The 18,750-nt window shown below is 40.8% G+C and overlaps 1 protein-coding gene and 1 long non-coding RNA gene across 5 annotated transcripts; both read right to left on the reverse strand.

The window, feature by feature from the left end:
- Nucleotides 1-4,206: 4,206 nt before the first annotated feature.
- LOC149989128 (uncharacterized) lies at nucleotides 4,207-6,095 on the reverse strand. Of its 4 annotated transcripts, none has more exons than XR_016503257.1 (3): nucleotides 5,657-5,896; nucleotides 5,168-5,403; nucleotides 4,207-4,679 (listed from the first exon to the last, which is right to left on the reverse strand). It is a non-coding gene; the product is annotated as an uncharacterized LOC149989128 (long non-coding RNA). The 4 variants fall into 4 exon arrangements; XR_016503255.1 differs by having other exon boundaries at nucleotides 5,629-5,896; XR_016503254.1 differs by lacking the exon at nucleotides 4,207-4,679 and having other exon boundaries at nucleotides 5,054-5,403; nucleotides 5,629-6,095.
- Nucleotides 6,096-6,736: 641 nt separating this feature from the next.
- Nucleotides 6,737-18,104, reverse strand: LOC112283428 (putative phosphoribosylformylglycinamidine synthase, chloroplastic/mitochondrial). The gene is made up of 31 exons (XM_024522067.3): nucleotides 17,670-18,104; nucleotides 17,152-17,308; nucleotides 16,152-16,244; nucleotides 15,977-16,024; nucleotides 15,706-15,835; nucleotides 15,369-15,550; nucleotides 15,043-15,141; nucleotides 14,848-14,916; nucleotides 14,504-14,611; nucleotides 14,069-14,181; nucleotides 13,787-13,913; nucleotides 13,376-13,495; nucleotides 13,186-13,257; nucleotides 12,975-13,040; nucleotides 12,757-12,846; nucleotides 12,540-12,596; nucleotides 12,374-12,427; nucleotides 11,900-12,088; nucleotides 11,628-11,714; nucleotides 11,330-11,421; nucleotides 10,865-10,967; nucleotides 10,443-10,598; nucleotides 10,169-10,258; nucleotides 9,951-10,004; nucleotides 9,717-9,788; nucleotides 9,291-9,554; nucleotides 9,094-9,183; nucleotides 8,917-8,982; nucleotides 8,556-8,747; nucleotides 7,879-8,430; nucleotides 6,737-7,611 (listed from the first exon to the last, which is right to left on the reverse strand). The coding sequence occupies exons 1-31, from the start codon at nucleotides 17,777-17,779 to the stop codon at nucleotides 7,027-7,029; spliced, it is 4,287 nt and encodes a 1,428-aa protein (XP_024377835.1). The 5' UTR covers nucleotides 17,780-18,104; the 3' UTR covers nucleotides 6,737-7,026.
- Nucleotides 18,105-18,750: the final 646 nt, after the last annotated feature.

Below are 18,750 nucleotides of genomic sequence, written 5' to 3' on the forward strand. Positions count from 1 at the left end.
TTGCTTTCATAGCTGCTGATTGCTTGTCCTCCAAATAGACTTCCACAAGCTTGAGCTGTCCCCATTAGTCCAGCCTCGAGGTGCATCAAGGGTCAAAAACCCACACCACCTTTTATTTCAATTACTGTGAGGCATGCTTCTATTGAAATAGCACACTAATTGCAAAGGTTGGAACTGTAGTGCATATGGCACACTCAACTGATAATTGGAGCATTTGAGATAGAACACAAAGATACATAACTTGATACTTCTGAAAAAAAATGGGTAGGGCTTATAGTAGATGTAGATTCTTGTTACAAACATGAATACAATCTACAAAAATCTATTCTATGGTTGTACCTTCTTCTTCTGCTTCCTCTTTTGACACACCAATCAATGTTTTATTGTGTGATATTCATTTGTGTGAATTAACCTGACAAAATTTGAAGCTAAAATATAATCTGCAATTCTATATGTTATTACATGTCTAGCAAAAGTTAAAATTAGAAAAAAAATAGAAATATATATATATATATATATATATATATATGTGTGTGTGTGTGTGTGTGTGAGGTTTTTGTGTGTTGAAAGAGGATTGCATGATCCTGAAAATGACTAGGTAGCTCTTTTCCAGTTGCTAGTCACTCAATCTTACATTCTAATCAAGTTTTAAAAGTTGATATGTTTATTTGATATGCACTTAGTAAATATGAATTCTAAGTTGTGTGACCACAATAGATATTTTTTATATTTGTTTAGACTTGATATATGAGAACTTTAGGTTTTTTTGTTTTTTGTTTGTTTGTTTGTTTTTTTTTTTTTTCTCACATAATATTGCATGGATGAGTGACAGAGCAAAATTAGTGAATTTGAGGAATACCTTATCAAAAATTGGTATAACTAACAAGATATTGAAATTTTATGAATATTAATTAAATTTTATGAATGCAATGCTGAATATAAAATCCAAAAGTAAAAAAATAAAAATAAATTTTAATCATATAATGAACTAATACGTGAAATTTTGTTCTTTTCTATTTTTTAGATTTATTTAATTGAAGTATATAATAAATAATTAGGATACTTAAATTTATTAGCATTAAAAAATGCTAATTAGGTTTCCACATCACGTGTTGTATTCTCTCAAAGGTAATACTTTTAAAAATTAAAAATATTACAATTTTATATATTTTAATTATAATAATGATAAAAAAATTAAATAAAAAATAAGCTCACCACTTCAAATCTCACAAAATAAAAATAAAAAATTTTACTTAGTATTTTCTTTTAAGTAGGTTTTCAGGGCATCAAATCTGCATTTGTATTGAAGCATCAGTTATCTTTTGTTTGTATATATACATAGAAATAAATGTGACAGAGATCATGAAAAAGTATATACTTGATATTGACTTTGTTTGAAACACCTTAGTTGTTAAAAACAATTTCCAATTGTAAAGTAAAATGCAAATAGGGTACCCTTAAATCATCTCAACTTGTACTTGATTGCAAAAGCTCTTATCTTATCACATTACAATAACACTTCTCAATGTCCTTTTTATACCTTGAATAGTTACTCTTTCCCACCATGTTTTAACTTATTCAATTTCCTCTTGATTGAAACCTTCTGTTCAACTCCTATTGAATCACTCTAACCTCTTCTAATCCAACCCCACCCACAGCTTTAAAAAAAAATTGTAATAAGTCCCAATAACCAAGACAAATCCACTTTGCCACATGAACTGCACAAGTTTCCCCAAACACTTACACTATGAAGGACACACCACAAACAACTTCATATTAAAAACAGGCCGGAGAACAAGAGAGAGAGCCAACAAGAGAGAATCCTATGTGTGTTTTAACACCTCACTTCAATGCTACCCAAGAGGAAGAGTAAAGCAAAGCAAGGAGGGGGAGAAAGAGGCATAGAGAGAGAGAGAGAGTGTGAGAGTGATAGAGGCCTTGCCAAATGTCCTTTAAGATTTGTCTCCATCACATTATTTGACAACAATGTTTGGCACCCTTCTTCTTTTCAAAAAAATACTTGCCTGAGTTAAAGCCACAATAATCATAACACAGACTGTGCCGGACAGCACCCTCCACCACCAGGGCTAGGGAAGCCCATGTACTTGCAAAAAATTGGAATATATTATATCTTGTGCCTAATAAATGATAACAATGGAGAGAGCGACACAGCAAGGACCAGATGGATGAAGAGGATGCAGCAAGCTCTGAAGCATCTGGTAGAGTGGGAAGGGTCCAAGGGCCTCCTCTCTTTCACTTCATCATCCCCCCCCCCTCCCTCACACACTTGGCCCCTTTCTACCCACCACAGGGATGCTATTAAATTGTGTATTGTTCAAGAACGTGCATATATTCTCTTGACCAGGGTGACACCAAAAAACAGGCTCTCCAGGGCTTGTTGGACCACTTGACTGACTCATTGTTGTATTCATTCTCATGTGAATGCCCTCCATGTTTCTGACCATGGGTACTATTATCTAAGGAGAAAATTTAGAGAGGGGGGTTAAAGGGTGATATACTTTTTGGCTAGTTTCAATTTCCCAGATGGAGGGTTTGACAGTTGGGGGGGGGGGGGTTGTGGGTGGAGAGGGGGACCAGATATTATCTATTGCTGAGGAAATATCAAAGTGATGTGACCAAGCACATTCCAAATGGGAACATGTTACCTAACCTGCCAAGCCCACCACTGTTCCACCATTCTGTGTTTATGAGTTTGTTGTTATTGGTTAATGGTTACTTCTTTGTTTTTTTTGCAACAATGGAGAACAGATGTATGTTCTGTGCAGAATTTTTATTCCCATGGAGCTCTGTTGTTCCAAGAGTACTGAAAAATTCCCATCACCTTTTCCTGTGATCCCATATTCAGAGTACACAAGTTGCACTTTTATGCAGAGAGATGACGAAAAAGCAGCCATTGGAATCACTATTCTCTGCCTTATAATTCCTGGCTCTGAGATAATCCAGCTTGCAGGAGGAGACACTTAACATCATCAGCCGGACAATCCCAAGCTCAGTGTCCCATCAAGCAGCCTTTTGCGTCTTATCAATCACTGCCTCAGCCCTGTCCATCCATCATAGGCAATTGCTGGTTGATTGCCTGACAGTCCATTTGTTAATTGAGTTGCTCCCCAGTATTTTTTCTTACCATTTGCTTGCCTTAGCCTGAAAAAGACCAAAATGGGTTCTCACCAGTGAACAGCAGCCTTGGCAAATCCCTCTCATTTTTACCACTTACTAAGATGTGTGGACAACTAGAGTACCTTCATTCTCCCAACCTTATCCATCACTGGCTCCATTTCTTTTGTTTTTAACTCCTGTGATGAAGCTGCTAACTTAGAAACCATGGGAATGATGCAGTGATGGCTAGTATGAACAGAATGTGTGATGATAGATACAAATCGAGATAAAATTGTAATGTCGATAACCAACAGAAATGTTTTCAAGACTTGCTATTCTCTCTCTCTCTCTCTCTCTCTCTCTCTCTCTCTGGATTAAGATTACAGCTTACAAAAAGTTTTCTTAGTTGAAAAGTCATGGCGTTAAAGAGGAATGTCAGTTTGCAAAAACCAGAGCTGATGTTTCAAGAAAACTGCAGTTATGTGAACTACTGTTAAAATGCCTGGTCTAATGCTGTTCTGCATAACATCCTGAACTCATGCCTGCATTTCCACCACCCTATTACTGAGTAACCAGCTAAAAGAAGAAATGGCTAGCCCACAAAGGCAAATTAATTTGCAACAGCAAAACACATGTGTTCCAGCACAGAAACTGAGCAATGACAATATACACTTCCATAAACATGTTTACAAATTACCATAACAATAATTACACCAATCAATGGCAACAAAGCCAGTACACTCTAGAACCAGGTGTAAATAAATGTTTTGAAGCTAAATCTTCTGACTCTTTCTGTTTCCTTGATTAAACAATGTAAGAAAGTTGGCTATATGCTTGTCGCGCCCAGTCACATATCAGCTCTCCATGGCAAGCAACCAACTCTTGACTTCCTTGAATTGACAGCGTCTCATGCTTATTATGCAGCAAAAAAGAATCTCCTATATACCTCTCATTCTGGAGTGTCGCAACAAAGGGCTCCTAACTATCGCACAACTGGCTCTATCCATACAAGAAGGCAACTTGCTACACCTCACAGTGTCACTACCCATTGCTAACAAGCAAATGACACATGAGCAGATTTATGATATTTGGACCGAATCGGAAGTACATTTTATTCGTATAAGAATTGAGGCTCTACAGTATGCTCAAAGAAAGGACAGTATGTATGAAGACAACAGAATTATATTTGTTTTGTTCCTGAAGTCATCTTTCAAAAACTAGTTGATAAACAGGGCGAACCATGTGCTCTGCGAAGCTTTACCCCATCAAAGCTTGCCAATTCGGAAACAGAACTAGGTCAATTAACGTTAAGATGACGTTTTCGTGGATGAACAGACACTTTTGGCAAGGTGAGGGATTCGAAAAGAAATATGTTCAAATATGTCCAAAAGTATTAGGAGAATACCCATTGCAATATTCCACGTACTCAACAACCTGACGAGTCACCAGTAGTCATAGAGTGGAGTGATCCACCATTCGATTGGGTGCCTACAGGTATCCCTTAATATTTATGATGACTTGGTTGGTCGAGGAAATAGGCGATGCATCACTGGGTTGATACGCTGCATGCATGCGAATATTGTAAAGAATCAGAAAATCCTAACAAACTATCCAAATCAACCCCTACAGAAGACCACCAAATGAACTCTAACCTTCACACAACCACACGAGTGTGTTCCTCCATGCCTGCTCACAGTCACATATTTACTCTACATGTGTGTTGACTTTCAGACATTATAAATAAAATTATTTCACAAAGAATGTATTCTGGAGCTATTTGCAAACAACACACATCTTTGGAATTCATTAACTTGTGAGCTACCCACTGGCATCCAAAACAAACTCCAGTTTCACTACAAAAAGCATCTCATTAACTTGATCCCACTCAACATCATAATCTCTTCTGTTTCCACTCGAGTGCATATCACCACATAAATACATCAGATCTATGGTTTCGGATATTGTAAAGATGATAATACAACACTACGATTGTTTTCCTTCAACTAATTACAGTCACTGCACACGACTAGGCAGCAGAACGTTTGCTTACAAGTATGAGACACTCGGCCGACACACCAAAGCTGACAGAAAAACGAGCGTCCCTTATCATTCAGAATATCCTTCCACGCATCCATACACTCTTGCGACCGATCCCCCGAAGTGTGTGAAAACCCATTCAAGGTTTAATTGACACCACTAGCTTCGGCAGTAGGAGCTCCACCATTCGTTGTGCGTGGCGCGTAATAAAGAGCGGCATGTGAAGGCTGTGATACTATGCTGTGTGACCTGCAGAAGGTAAGTGGAGCCAACACAACACTGCAGCAACCAACAAGCTAAAAGTAAAAGAAATCTGCTACGACTACAAAATGGACCCAAAACAATCTCATCAGAATGAAACCCTAGCACCCCCGCCTAATTGGAGCTCTCAATGTCTGCAAGGAATTGCTATGTAGAATTCTACACTAATCTTAGGCAAGTAAACGAGCTTTAAGGATTCTACAACCTTGATACCTGAGAGAGAGCTTTAACAGGAACCAACCGATATGAAGGCAACAAAGGCATCTTCTCGAGGTCCACGTGTAGAGTATTATTCTCATGTGCTTGAGAATCAATCACCGCATTCTTTGTCTCCATCAGCAAGAACTCAACCGCAAAGTAACAGTTTCAGGCTGCACTTCCAAGCTTCCTCACGAAATTCGGTCTCAAATTATCCCCGATTTCGTACTCTCCTGTTAGCTAGCTTCATTGACACGGTAATCAGGGAGGATTACGCAACTGATATCCTCGTGGGACGAAGCTCATTGAACTTGATGTATGGAAGACAACTGGCTCAAGGGTTGACAGAGCACATCAGAAAGCGGAATGGCAAATTTATTAGTTGGAACTTCAACCTCGATGTGACTAAGTAGAACAGTTAACGACCAAACTTGTGCACACAGCACATGACGAGTCTGAACATCACCTTCCAGTGGGCCCAGAACATCAGCCACATGTGTCAAGTCGAAGCTGGTCCGGGTTAAGGTAATTTCCAGTGCTGTCATCTAAAGACATTCTACAACACTGCGTAGATGAAAGCGAGTTGAACCAGCAACAGTTCCAACAGTGAACAAAATCCTAAACCGAATCCTCTGCGTGGTGAATTATGAAACCGTTGTGGATCAAGGAATATGAGGATTGATGAGTGTAATTGGTACACTATTTAACAGCCTATGTGGTTCTATGGTTCCGCTTCTATGGAATGTCGTGTCCAGATTGTAGGTAAACTTGAAGAAGACCTCGCACAGTTGACCTCATGCATCAGTACATTTCATTTCATGATGTACACACCTTCACAGTAAACACCAAGATTCCCGAGGCCCAATTGTGTACACACTAGTGATTGATCAAGGTACACGTCAGATTGCAGGCAGCAACATAGATGGGTGAATGTGTGGAACAATCTGATGACGAATTATTGAAATTACAGTGCTAGGTCAGTTACCTGATAAAACCTAAAATCAACCCAGATCATAAAGATTGGCGTAAGAATCCCAAAACGAGACAAACAGAAAAAAGAAAAGAAAAGAAAAGAAAAGAGAAACTACTGATGCATAATAAGACTAGGAATCACTTGATAAAATACTGTTGAAGGAGCAGCTTGTCAAGTGGCAGCAAATCTCCAGTGTTCTTCGTATTAATGAGATGATGCGCTCATTAGCACATTCCCAAGTTTTCCATCAGTGCGACATTGATTTTTGGCAGAGCAATGGTACAAAAAGCCGCAAATCTCTCTTGGCAACATTACTGTACGCTGCTAACTTTGCACCATGATTGAGTTCTCTACTACCGCAGCCATCAATCTAGCTTCGGCTGAGATAACAAAACAGAACTGTCCTAACGTTGCCTTCGGCTGAGAAAAGGAGTCATAAACTATTCAACAGAGCTACACCACTCGCGAGCGTTTTGGAACAGTCGCAACCAAGGGCTGGGTCCAGCAGCATCAATGTGGGTCCATTCTTGAGGATACCATGGAAACTGCCACATTTGGAAACACCTTTCAGGATGAGGCATCATAGCCAGGTGTCGCCCATCAGGTGAGCAGAGGGCTGCAATTCCCTCGGGCGAGCCATTGGGGTTGAAAGGATAGGCTTCTGTAGACTCTCCTGCGTCATCACAGTAAGTGAGGGGAACTAGGTTTGACTTCTTCACCTTTTCGAGAATGGGAGAGTTGGGAAACAGGGCTTTGCCCTCACCATGGGATATCCATATCCCTACAGTTGTACCAGCCATGCCTTCGAGCATGATAGCTGGCGACTCCCCAATCTTGACAGACGAAAATCGACACTCAAACCGACCAGAGTCGTTATGCACAAATCGGGGCTGTGCAGGATCTCCTCCGGATCCAAGAGTACCACCAACATCCGCTCCAGGAACCCAACCAAGCAAAGCCATGAGTTGGCATCCATTGCATACTCCCAAACTGAAGGTGTCTGGTCGGTTGTAAAATTCTTGGAACTGCAGCAAGAACAGTTTACTTCAGAATCAACCATTTCACGATGACAGTGACTAAGACTGTCAGTTCATTGAACTATTTCTATATTATACCCACCAATCAATAGCACTAGAAAATAGAGGGAAAAAATACCCAACTGAATCGACAGTCTACCATATCAAAAATAGAGCTTCAATGAATAGTTACGAAACCCTGAAAAAAGTTAAGAAATCCAGGAAAACTCAAAAGTACGAAAAGAGTGCAACCAATGAAATGAAACTAGGACCCACCTGTTCCAAGAGAGACTTGTTGAACCGGATTGTGCCAGCCCAGCCTTTAGCAGAATCTAGAACATCTGCATAACTAAAACCTCCTACAAAGACAACCCCCCGGTAATCCTTGAGAGAAGCGCGCCCGGAAAGCAAATCCGACATTGCAACATCCCAAGGCTCAAGCCCTGCCGCAAGAACCATGGCTGACATTTCTCGGTCCCCGTTGCTACCTTCCTCTCGAATGATAGCAACTTTGGGTTTCGAAGGACTGTTCATAATCTCTTCTGAAGACTTAGCTGGTGTGAAAGATAACTTCCAAGCTGGGGTTTTTCTGTATTTTAGACCCTCTTGTTCGGCTTCTACACATGATTCAAGCCGTTGCAGCCTCTCGAGTTGGAAACTGGTCTCTTCCCACATATCTCGCAGAGAGGCAGTGGTATCGGATACAACCTCTTGTCCGCTGACACTAATACTTACTTGTGGGTTGGACGTCACACGGCCAACGACATTGCACTCAACTCCTGCTGCCAGCAACTGTGCAATAACAGCTTCCTGCTTGGATTGGTCAACCTGGAGGATAATCGAAAGGTTAGTATGAACCAAATTAACCATTGTCTAGGGACCTCGATAAAATGTAGAAATCATTGCTAAGAGTCCCACCATTTGAAAATGTAGTGAAAGAATAGAGTACAAACCTCAAGCAAAAGACCCAGCTCCTCCGCAAACAGGGTGGAAAGCTGAGTGTCCAGGGAGCTCTGATTCCCGGAAGCAGGCAGATCCACCGTAATTCCACAATTTCCAGCAAACGCCATCTCGAGCAAGGCAACCACAATACCACCATCGCTGATGTCATGACCAGAGGCAATAATCCTCTTATCAATCAATTCCTGTCCGTTTATGGAGCCAAATAGGATCAGGTTTCATTAGTGAGCGCTTAACTGTAAGCGTACACATAAATAAAGGGCATGGTTCAAACACAAATATGAAGAATATTATAGTATGCTATTACAATGTAAAGCTCACATGAACAGCTTTTAGAGTGCCAAGATTTCTCACCTGTACGGCATTGAAGACCTTTCCCAAATAGGGCACGTCATCTACATCCGGAGAAGCATCGCCAATCTGAAATCATATAAAGTTTCAGAAAACGAAATGAGCACTGCCGTCTCCTTACAGAGAAGGTCAAAAGTCGAGATAAAAACAAGGTTAAATCTTCAAGTACAAAAATAATACCTGATCATAAACTTGTGCTAAGCAAGATCCCCCCAGCCGACGCTTTCCTTTCCCGATATCAATGTGCAGAAGAACTCCCTCATCTTGAAGCTGAAGTAGACATGTAATAACTTAGAAGGACCAAAAGAAAAATAGACACGAACACATCAGAAATAGACATTCAGTGTTTAAGTGAAGGTCGAAAGGTAGCTGGTAACCTTCAAGTCTGGAGTGACTGTTTTTGTGATGTCTGGACAAGTCACGTAAGCACTTATGACAAGATTGCCCGGGCATTTCACAGTTTCACCTCCTGCTTGCGCGGCCATAGACAAACTGTCTTTTCCACCATCGATGGCAACTTCCAGTTCAATCATTGCCTCCTTCAGAGCAACGGCAGCATCATACATAGCAGCTCCTTCACCGTCTAACTTAGCGGCGTACATCCAGTTCCCACTGGCCTTCACATCTTTCAGAGCAGTTGCCTGTACACGCACAAGCATTCACATCAACGCTCGACTTCACCAACATTGGCAAGCAAATGTATGTCAAAATGAAAAATAGACCAGCACGACCAAGGCAGTAGGGGCATGGATACCCCTACAGTGAGGAGACACTAATGGATACAACCATGCGACACAACTTACCTTAGCCCAGACAAGGTTAGTCAATGCTTCTCCAAGAGAAAGTCGTGCCATAGCCTTGGGATCCAAAAGGCCCTGTGGAGATAAACGCGCAGTGAGAAATCGACTTTAGGTAAAAAGCGAATCGAAGTGGTTACAGTAAAAACGTCGGTGTCCACAGTCTCTAGAAAGAATGTCGAAATCATTTAGTGACACGAATAAATGCTGAGCGCAAAGCACGCAGATTATGCAGCATACCTTAATGGGTTGCTCTCCAATCGCACATGCACCACCAGTGATTCCCGTATGTGTCTAAAAGGAAAATATCGAAACTAAATTTAGAATTCAACCTTCATAGTTCAAGAAATCAACACATTTGAACTGTTTCTAATACTATTGAATATTCAAAAAGTTCAGTGGAAACTATCTCTGTTTCCCCATGTTCCATATGAAAAACTGATGGTATATGTGCACACCTGGGCAAGAACGGCAACGTCAGCTAGAGGAATCTGCAAAGGTCCCACTGTCTGTTGCTGTGCCACAAGTCCTGTCACACACCTGTCCACCTGCACCAGACATGACGCAGTTGCTTAGTAAGTAGACTGAATTTCAAAGAACATGATGAACACAAATACTAGTGTAGACTAAGGACAAAGTACTTGGCAGCAGGTTAGATACAGCACGACAGCGAAATTGTGGAAACAACTACGAGCTACCCTAATCGTAAGGTAGAAACAACCACGAGCTTACCTTAGTCGTAAGGAATCGCTTGGAGCAGACTGAAGGCAAATGAAGCACACGCTTCAGGGCCTCCATGACTGTCTGACCAGGTGCAATGTCAAGAGGTTCAGCAGGCTCTGGCATTCTAGTAAAGTTATAACTCTTCCTTGGCATGTCTCCAAGTACCTGGTAAAATCACATTACATTCATTCTCAAAACTTAAGAAGGACTTTGGTCGCGGCAGTGTAATTGAACAATAAAAATAAATAAAAATAAATAAAAACAAAAACAAAAAACCAGAATCAACATGTTACGTAAAACTAATAGAATGTGAAGATCCACAGATAAAGATCATTCTAAAATTTGTTGCGATTTGAAATTCGTTAACAAGACTGTCAGATCCGATAGTTCAGTTGGCTTTACGATGTCGAATTACTACAAGTAATCGTCACCTTTTCAAGGTCAAGGTCGACAGCTGGCATTGGAGGTGGAAGTCCCTTAGCTTCTGCCTCTTTCTTCAACGCACTGTCTGAGAGCACAATTCTTCCGTCGCCACTGCATACAGCCAAATTCATTGTTTCAGTGCTTAACGTAGGCGTCATCCTCTGTCGGGCTAGAAGATGACAGACAAATAGAAAGCGCAAGCACTGGTGCAAATCTATCTAAACTACGATGAAAAACAACAAACCCAATTAGCAGGAACAGAGAAAAACCATTTATGTCAAAAAAAAAATACAAATACAAATACAAATACAAATAATGAGTACCCATGGACTCGCAACATGTTACAATGTTTCTTGTAGACAAAATTTGTTGAGCAGCTTCAAGCTAAGTTAGGTTGCACTCAGTATATGGAGCTAATGTGTTCAGTTAACACTATCATCAGATACCAGAAATGTTCAATGTTTAAATCATACCTGATTGTGCCGATTACAGCCATAGAAACACGTTCCCGGGCACAAATTGACCGCAAAAGTGCTTCGCTCTCTGGTCTAATCAGCAATGCATCCTGTAGACAAGACATGTTAGGCATGATAACAAACGAGCCTAAAAATTCAGACAAATCAATACCGTACACACACATATATATATATATATATATAACATACCTTTCCTAAATCACCATCCAGGTAGACACACAGCAAGATCAACGACAATATCATTGAAGCTCACGTAAAAATTTCCCAGTACCCACAAATTCAATCCAGCGTTTACCTGTTCCTGATATTCTGCACCCCAAATCTCCAGCACAGACATAGTTTCATCTCCCACTACAATTGACCTTACATCAATTTCCGCACCCTGTAAGGATTACAACCAGAGGTAGTTGAAAGTCAGTCAGCTTACTAAAATGATCATAAAGAACAGAATCAAGTCCTCACAAAATTAATGTTCGGCCTTTCGATTCAGGGCAGTAAGGTAGATTTTACGCCCATAAGCATATGACCATCAACAAGATACATGATGAGTAAATCAAAAAGGAATACCTTGGGATAGATGATCTCCTTCACGACGTTACAATTGCCACCAGCACCCTGATCATGAATGCTAACAATCGGATTGTCGTCTCCCATTTCAACACAAGTGCGAACAGCTCTGTACAACTTCTGCGACATCTCTGCATCACCTCGCTGGACTGCGTTAAAGTCCAGTTCAGCTGTATTCTGCCCACTGACCTGAGAGACAGCAAGCATGATGCTAACAGGTTAATGAGGAGGTTCGGTCTCATGCACGTCTACTGATGTAGAATCAATAAATTAACACACAAACACCCACACTTTAAGTGGGTCCTAGATTCACAGCAAACTTCCTAAATCCAAATTAATCATGTAATTCATGAAACACTAAGACTGTATTCAAACCTAATAAAATTAACCATGACAACACTCAAGAACTGATGAGTTATACAGAAGTGTTTTGCAGAAGTAAAAGTCCAAAACATTCACGTAAAAGGAACTAACCATGCTCGAAGCAGCACCACCACCCATACCAATGCGGTAAGCTGGCCCACCAATCTGCATACCAACATATTCCACATCCAAATCAGAATTAAAACAAAAACCGTAATAAAACATTGCCGGTGCAAACGCTCAGCTTGTAATCTAGGGGTAGCTTGCAGTAACTTACTTTCACAACAAGCATGCCAATCTCAGGATCCTCTTTTTCCAAGTGTCGGTGGTCTATCTGTATCCAACATCGTATGCAGATTAGATATGTTTCCATAAGCGCACTTACCAAGAAATATATTGGTTGTGGATGCAAGAACAGCCTCAAAATCATAGCTTTAAATTTTAAAACATTAATGGCTCATCCAACTCAAAAACCTTGTTTATTTGGGAAATACCTGGCCAATACCAGCACTGAACATGATTGGTTTCAGCCATTCCCTTCGTTCACCACTAGGCAACCGCATGCCAAAGGTTCGAGTGTATCCCTAACACAGAAAACACAGGTCAGCAAAAACATCAAAATAGATTGGTACTTCTGATGAGGATGATAGAACAATATGATTGGAGTATTACATTACAACCAGTATATTTCCTTTTAAAACATGGAACTCACCTGAATAAGGGGCTCGCCAAATTTGTTTCCATAATCAGATGCTCCATTGCTAGCATCGATAAGAATCTGCAATTCCGTTACAGGTTCTCATCCAGTAAGACTATAGAACAAAGAAGATTGTATCAGCCATAATCAGACTTAACCTAAACGGAGTTATCTGCACATTAGAGTAACTATAACTAAGTAAAAATTCTGATGTGCAGACGTATACCTGAAGAGGGGATGCAAGATTTGGTGGATAAACGAAGGAACTGTCTTCCCAAGGAGCATAAGATCCTTCCATCTACAAAGGAATTTCGAAGAGAATGACATCAGTACAATAGTTCGAACTGAAACTAAACCAAACGCACACCAAGAAAAAGAAAAATAAAATACAATAAAATGTAACAAGCAGGACACACCTGAAGATTTCCAACACAATATCCTGCAGTGGCTGCACCGATTAGAGATCCAATTCCTGTAGCATGAGTATCACGAATGCGACCTCCAGCCCCAGTTTCAGCACCAGGAAATGGCGCAACCTGCGTATTCAGACAGAACAAGACATTGAGGATACAAAACATCACACAAAAACATTCACATACATTGAAAGCAGTACATGTGCTTATGAGAAATTATCTATAAGGAGAATATAATCTCAAGTGTTAAGTGACTTCTATACACGTTCTTAATAGTACTCTTTGTTTGTTATGCAAACTGGGCAAATATGTCCATCCCTCTCGTACGGACATTAACCTGGTTGTACAACGCTACATTTTCAACCACACGTGAGACCATCCTACAAGCACAGACAAACATAAATTTGAACTTACTGCACAAGGGAAATTGTGCGTTTCAGCGGTGAAAAGAACATCGAAATCGCGATCCAGGGCATCCACAGGAGAGGGTGAGCCTGGAGTCACTGGTAGCACAGGTTTGACTGCTGCACCTCGAATAGCGCTGGCAAAAAACAATAAACCATCAGTGCCATTGACTTCAGAATATGCTTCAGGAGAAAGAACAGCCAAGCAAACCTACAAATATGAAATAAATTATGATCGATGGCGAACTCTTGAATTACGTTACGACTAATACAAAGTACAAAAGTGACCCACCTGGAATTATCTTTAAAACCAATCACAGAATTGTTTTTGTTGGCTCTCCACGTATCTTTAACAAGACTGAAGAGGGTATCGGAGACGGGCTTTCCATCAATTGTCAATTCACCCTGTGACGAGCAGGACAGGGTATGTATAAGAGAAACACAAGAAAAAATTATCAAGAGCTTCAATGTGTACGTGCGTGCGTGTGTGTGTGTGTGTGTGTGTTATTATATGCTTACGCACCAGAAACTACATACCTACCAAAAAACCAATAAAAGATTTGAGTAGAATGGCTGAAAAAATATAGACAAGCTAAGATATAAGATCTACAACAGAAGCAAAGAACGAAGTAAGAGTAACATCATGTTATTGTAGGAACTTAGAGATAGTAAACATCATAGTGACATTTACACCCAAAACTCCCTAACTTTCAACTGAGCGACTTACATTGAAAAACCAATGACGACTGTGCTCACTGTTAGACTGAGCAATGTCGAAAAGCTCCACGTTTGTGGGGTTACGCTTGATATCTTTGGCAAAGAGCTCCGTATAATACTGCATTTATAAGTACATAACAAAGATCATTTTCTCATGCTTAAGAACTCTTCTTGTTGGCACCAAAATGGAACAAATTAACTGGCAAGTTCTTTAGAATATATCTCTAAAAACAAAAAGTTCGGGGTGAGCTATTGAAACAAATAAGTACCCTCTTGCAAAAACAATACAGTCTCATTCATAAAATGCACAATAAATATCTCGCAATGGTGAATACGGATGACCAAAAGATTTACCTCCAGATCAAATTCATCAAAAGCAAGTCCCATGGTTTTGTTGATAGCTTCCAGAGCTGCTCTCCCTTCCTGAAATTCAAAAAGAAATGATTGTGTCACGTGCCGGTTACACCAGCCATCAGCATAGCAGAACTTATGAAAGTTGTAAAAGTATAACAGTGGGATCAGTTCACACAACAAAATAACTTTCTGTACCTCCATGACAGGAATCTGGATAAAGGGCTCCGGGATTACGTCATTCTTGAATGACATAAGTTTCGTAGGGTATACGCATTCAGTCATCCGGTCATGCACCTGCAGCAAAGCAATTTTATTACCACACACAACATCTACGACAACTGTAGAATTTGTCATTAAGGCAAGCTCTACTCGACACCTACAGCTACTTGGCCTAAAAACATCAGAACTGATCAGTATCAATTGCAGGTTCCAAACACTCTCACAACTACAATTGACATACACAAGAATCACAGTGTGCACGACCAAAGTAGACACATCAAGAGCAACGAAAGACTGCTTACCAGTGCAGCAAATGCATCCAGCTGACTTTGCTCTAAGGGCGACGCTCCTGGACCAACAGAGAGCTGGTAACGACGAGATCGTTCGATCCGAGTCACTTCAGGTAAAGCACATGCAGAGCAGACTGACACTGCATTGGCTGACCATGCAGTGGTGAACGAAAGACGAGGGCCTACTTCCACAACTGAAACCCACAAGACTAGTTCACTTCAGTTCTGGATTTCAAAAGATAGCAATCATTCATCTGGGATATAAAAGAAACACAAGATCATTAACAAATATTGTTGAAAGAGTTATTTTTCATTTTACTGATGTAAATGATAGCTGTCATTTACGAACCTACTCCTCGTTCACTTTGTAAGTTGCTTGAAGATTGAAGATTTTCAGGCTCATACGTCTCCCGTAGCAGCCATTGTAATACCTCCCACTTCTCCGCAGAAAGTGGTGCACTCAATGCGACGTTGTAGCACTGCAAGCCAAAGGTTCAAAATATAATTATGACAATATATAAACATGTTTATTTTTTATGTGAGCTGATAAAATTGTCTTCTTCACACTTCACATGTCCATGACAAATCAAAATCAATTTCATGTAAGCCAATGGATTTACTTGTTCAGTCTTTATGCTGATGATGTCAGCAGAAACCTTCTCTTGAACCTGCAAAATCCACAGCAAGCTGGAAAATAAGTTTATTGGTGCTCAAAAACTGCAGAAGCACTTGTACAGCGAATGACCAGAACACTTCCATACGAATGATCCAATAGGAAAGGAAAAGATTGTAGACCAGCTTGAGAAGGGCTGTGGTGGCATTCTCTTGCAAAAACGGAGTTCGATAAATATGATAAACCTCCGCTTCCTGCTCGGTCACTGCGGCAACCTACATGCCAGAGGCATACAATATCTCCATGTCAGTGAACAATACTGAGTAAGACAGTAGGTTTAGAGGAGAGAAGAAAAATTTTAAATAAAAATAAAAATATTCATTGGCTATTAACCAAGTAGAGGAACCCTAACAGGCAAAAATAACAATTCCCGAGCCACCATAATGTTTCTGCTCGATAAACGTGGATGAAAATTAAAAAATCGTGCCCAAACACACTTATTCTTTGGCAATTGCAGATTCTAACACGTATATCTTCAACCACTAAGCGCTGGATAGTAAAATCTCAAGCTCCGCGTCCACACAACGAGTATTTGGCTTCGCTTAAACCTGTTGAGGCTTCACCCCATACTTTCTCACTACTAATATGTAGCGTAATCAACCAACCGTTGATATGCAATATGCTTCTACCATTAAGAATTTGAATAGCGCGCGCAGCTCCATCTACGTACGATAACAAAAAGAAGCTAAGAGATGCAGAAAAAAGACCCTGAGGCTCTTAAACCCTAAACCCTGAGCAACAAGTCACTAAATGCGTCAATGCTCTCCAAACACCAAGGACGTTAATTTGACAGAACACCACCTCACAACTCACTGCGCAAGGGAATGGACTATAAGCATAAGGAAGATCGTAAAAAATACTGATAAAACTTCTCAAAGACAGAAAAAACCTATAATAGCGAGGAACAAATGCGACAAATCTAGTTCAACCAAGCAAAGCTAAAACTCATAAATCCTCGACCCTCGTCGGAACATCTCCACAGAAGCATGTCAGGTAAGACGCCCATGATAATCAGAAATTAAATGCGGGAAGCAGTTGTCTCAGGACAGCATATTCGAGAATCAATCACAATATGTACACAAGACACAAACTGTTGTTAAAAAGAACTTTCGCGATAAATACCCTTGGAGTGTCAGAAGCAACTGCCTGCAGTTTGACCTGCCTCCTGCCCCCATCATTTTTAGGAGAATGGTTTTCTACAGCTGCAATAATTTTTCTTCTACCCTTCACAGACTTCGACAATTTCTTTGATGATCTCCGCGTGACTACGCGACAAAGCCTGCAGTGGAGATCAAACAGAAGCGTTGGGCAACTCAGAGGACAGAAACAAATAAACGAAAAAAATAAAAATGAACAGATAATTTGATTTGAATTCAACTAACTAGCTCTCTTTCAATCATTCTTCCCAGTTCACTAGTATAAAAATTAAAAACCCGAGACAAGTGGCAAACACTTTTCCATCCGAAAACTGAAACTAATCCAAGGAACTGAAAACTCTCTCCAGACGCCAATTCTTATCTCCTATCTACAATCGCAACAACTACAACTTCGTGACAATACACGATTAGCAATGTGTCAACACAAATACCTCCACCGGCTCTACATAAGAAAAAACCACAATTCATCATCATTCTCCACACCTGGAAGCGTCCGAATCGACGCCGAGCTTATACAAGCCGGATGGTGAGCACGCGAGAGGCGCGGAGTTCCTCACACTGGCGCTGGCCATCAGAGCCGCCTGCCCGGCCATCGTCCCCTCCCCTCCCTCCCTGCCCCCGCCTGCCTCTCTACTTTCCCTCAACACCGCCTCTCAGAAACAAAATTTTCGTTCCACACTCAAAGATGGGAGGAAGAAGAAAATCGCAAAAATGTAAGACTCCGCTTCAACTCCGCTGTTCTCCTCCGCCAGCGAACACAGAGAACACCTCGCACTGCACACACACACACACACACACACACACAACGATCCCTAAAATACGTACGCAACTTCCAGTAGAGCGAGCTCCACACCACCAAGACAAACCACCAACAACCAACTGTGTCCTCGCCGCACTCTGCCTCCAACCTCCGCCCCCCCTTTACAATATTGCAACCAGCAGCCTCCGCCTAAGTGCAAAAAAAGCACAAGCGTCGCCCCATTTCCTAGATATTCGTTCCTGATGCCCGGTGGTAGATAGGCCTCAATATAAGATAATCGCTACATAATATCTTACAGATACTAACCTCTACTGAGCTTGAAAACGAAGATGACAAGGAGTGTACCATTAAGGGTGATATGGAAGGGGGTTTCGGGTAGGAACGAATAGGTATCTAGATTCCGCAGAGATATGATCAGAGAGTGGGTTTGTACTATATTCTGATGCCTCTGGAGGGTAGTTATCTGTAGGGCCTCGGGTATGAGAGGTGCTTCTGCGGGCTTCGATCCTCGTCCTCCCCTTCCCTCTTCCTGGGCTTTGGTCAACAACGCCCATCCACCCACACGAAGTACCCATACCCGTGCATGTGTTAAAGTAATATGAGGCACTGATTCTTTACCGACTGTGAAAATTCTCATTCGTTGTTGTAACCACATTTTGCTTCAGTGGCATGATATGCAACTTGCAATCATAGATTAACATATTCAGAAGCCCACTTTAAAAATCTGAGATCCAAAAGTTTCATGAAGATCTCTCTTACTACAGAAAAAAAATGTTATTTATTATTATTATTATTATTATTATT

This window comes from Physcomitrium patens, chromosome 6 (genome assembly GCF_059467195.1).
Source record: "Physcomitrium patens ecotype Gransden chromosome 6, ASM5946719v1, whole genome shotgun sequence".
Classification (NCBI taxonomy): Eukaryota; Viridiplantae; Streptophyta; class Bryopsida; order Funariales; family Funariaceae; genus Physcomitrium; species Physcomitrium patens.

Excerpts from the sequence above, each read along its gene's own strand:
- LOC112283428 (XM_024522067.3), bottom strand. The coding sequence starts at position 17,779 with ATGGCCGGGCAGGCGGCTCTGATGGCCAGCGCCAGTGTGAGGAACTCC. Across the intron at positions 9,789-9,950 it reads TTGGAGAGCAACCCATTAAG|GGCCTTTTGGATCCCAAGGC; the intron begins GTATGCTGCATA and ends TTATCTCCACAG. Across the intron at positions 9,184-9,290 it reads CAGTCACTCCAGACTTGAAG|CTTCAAGATGAGGGAGTTCT; the intron begins GTTACCAGCTAC and ends TGTCTACTTCAG.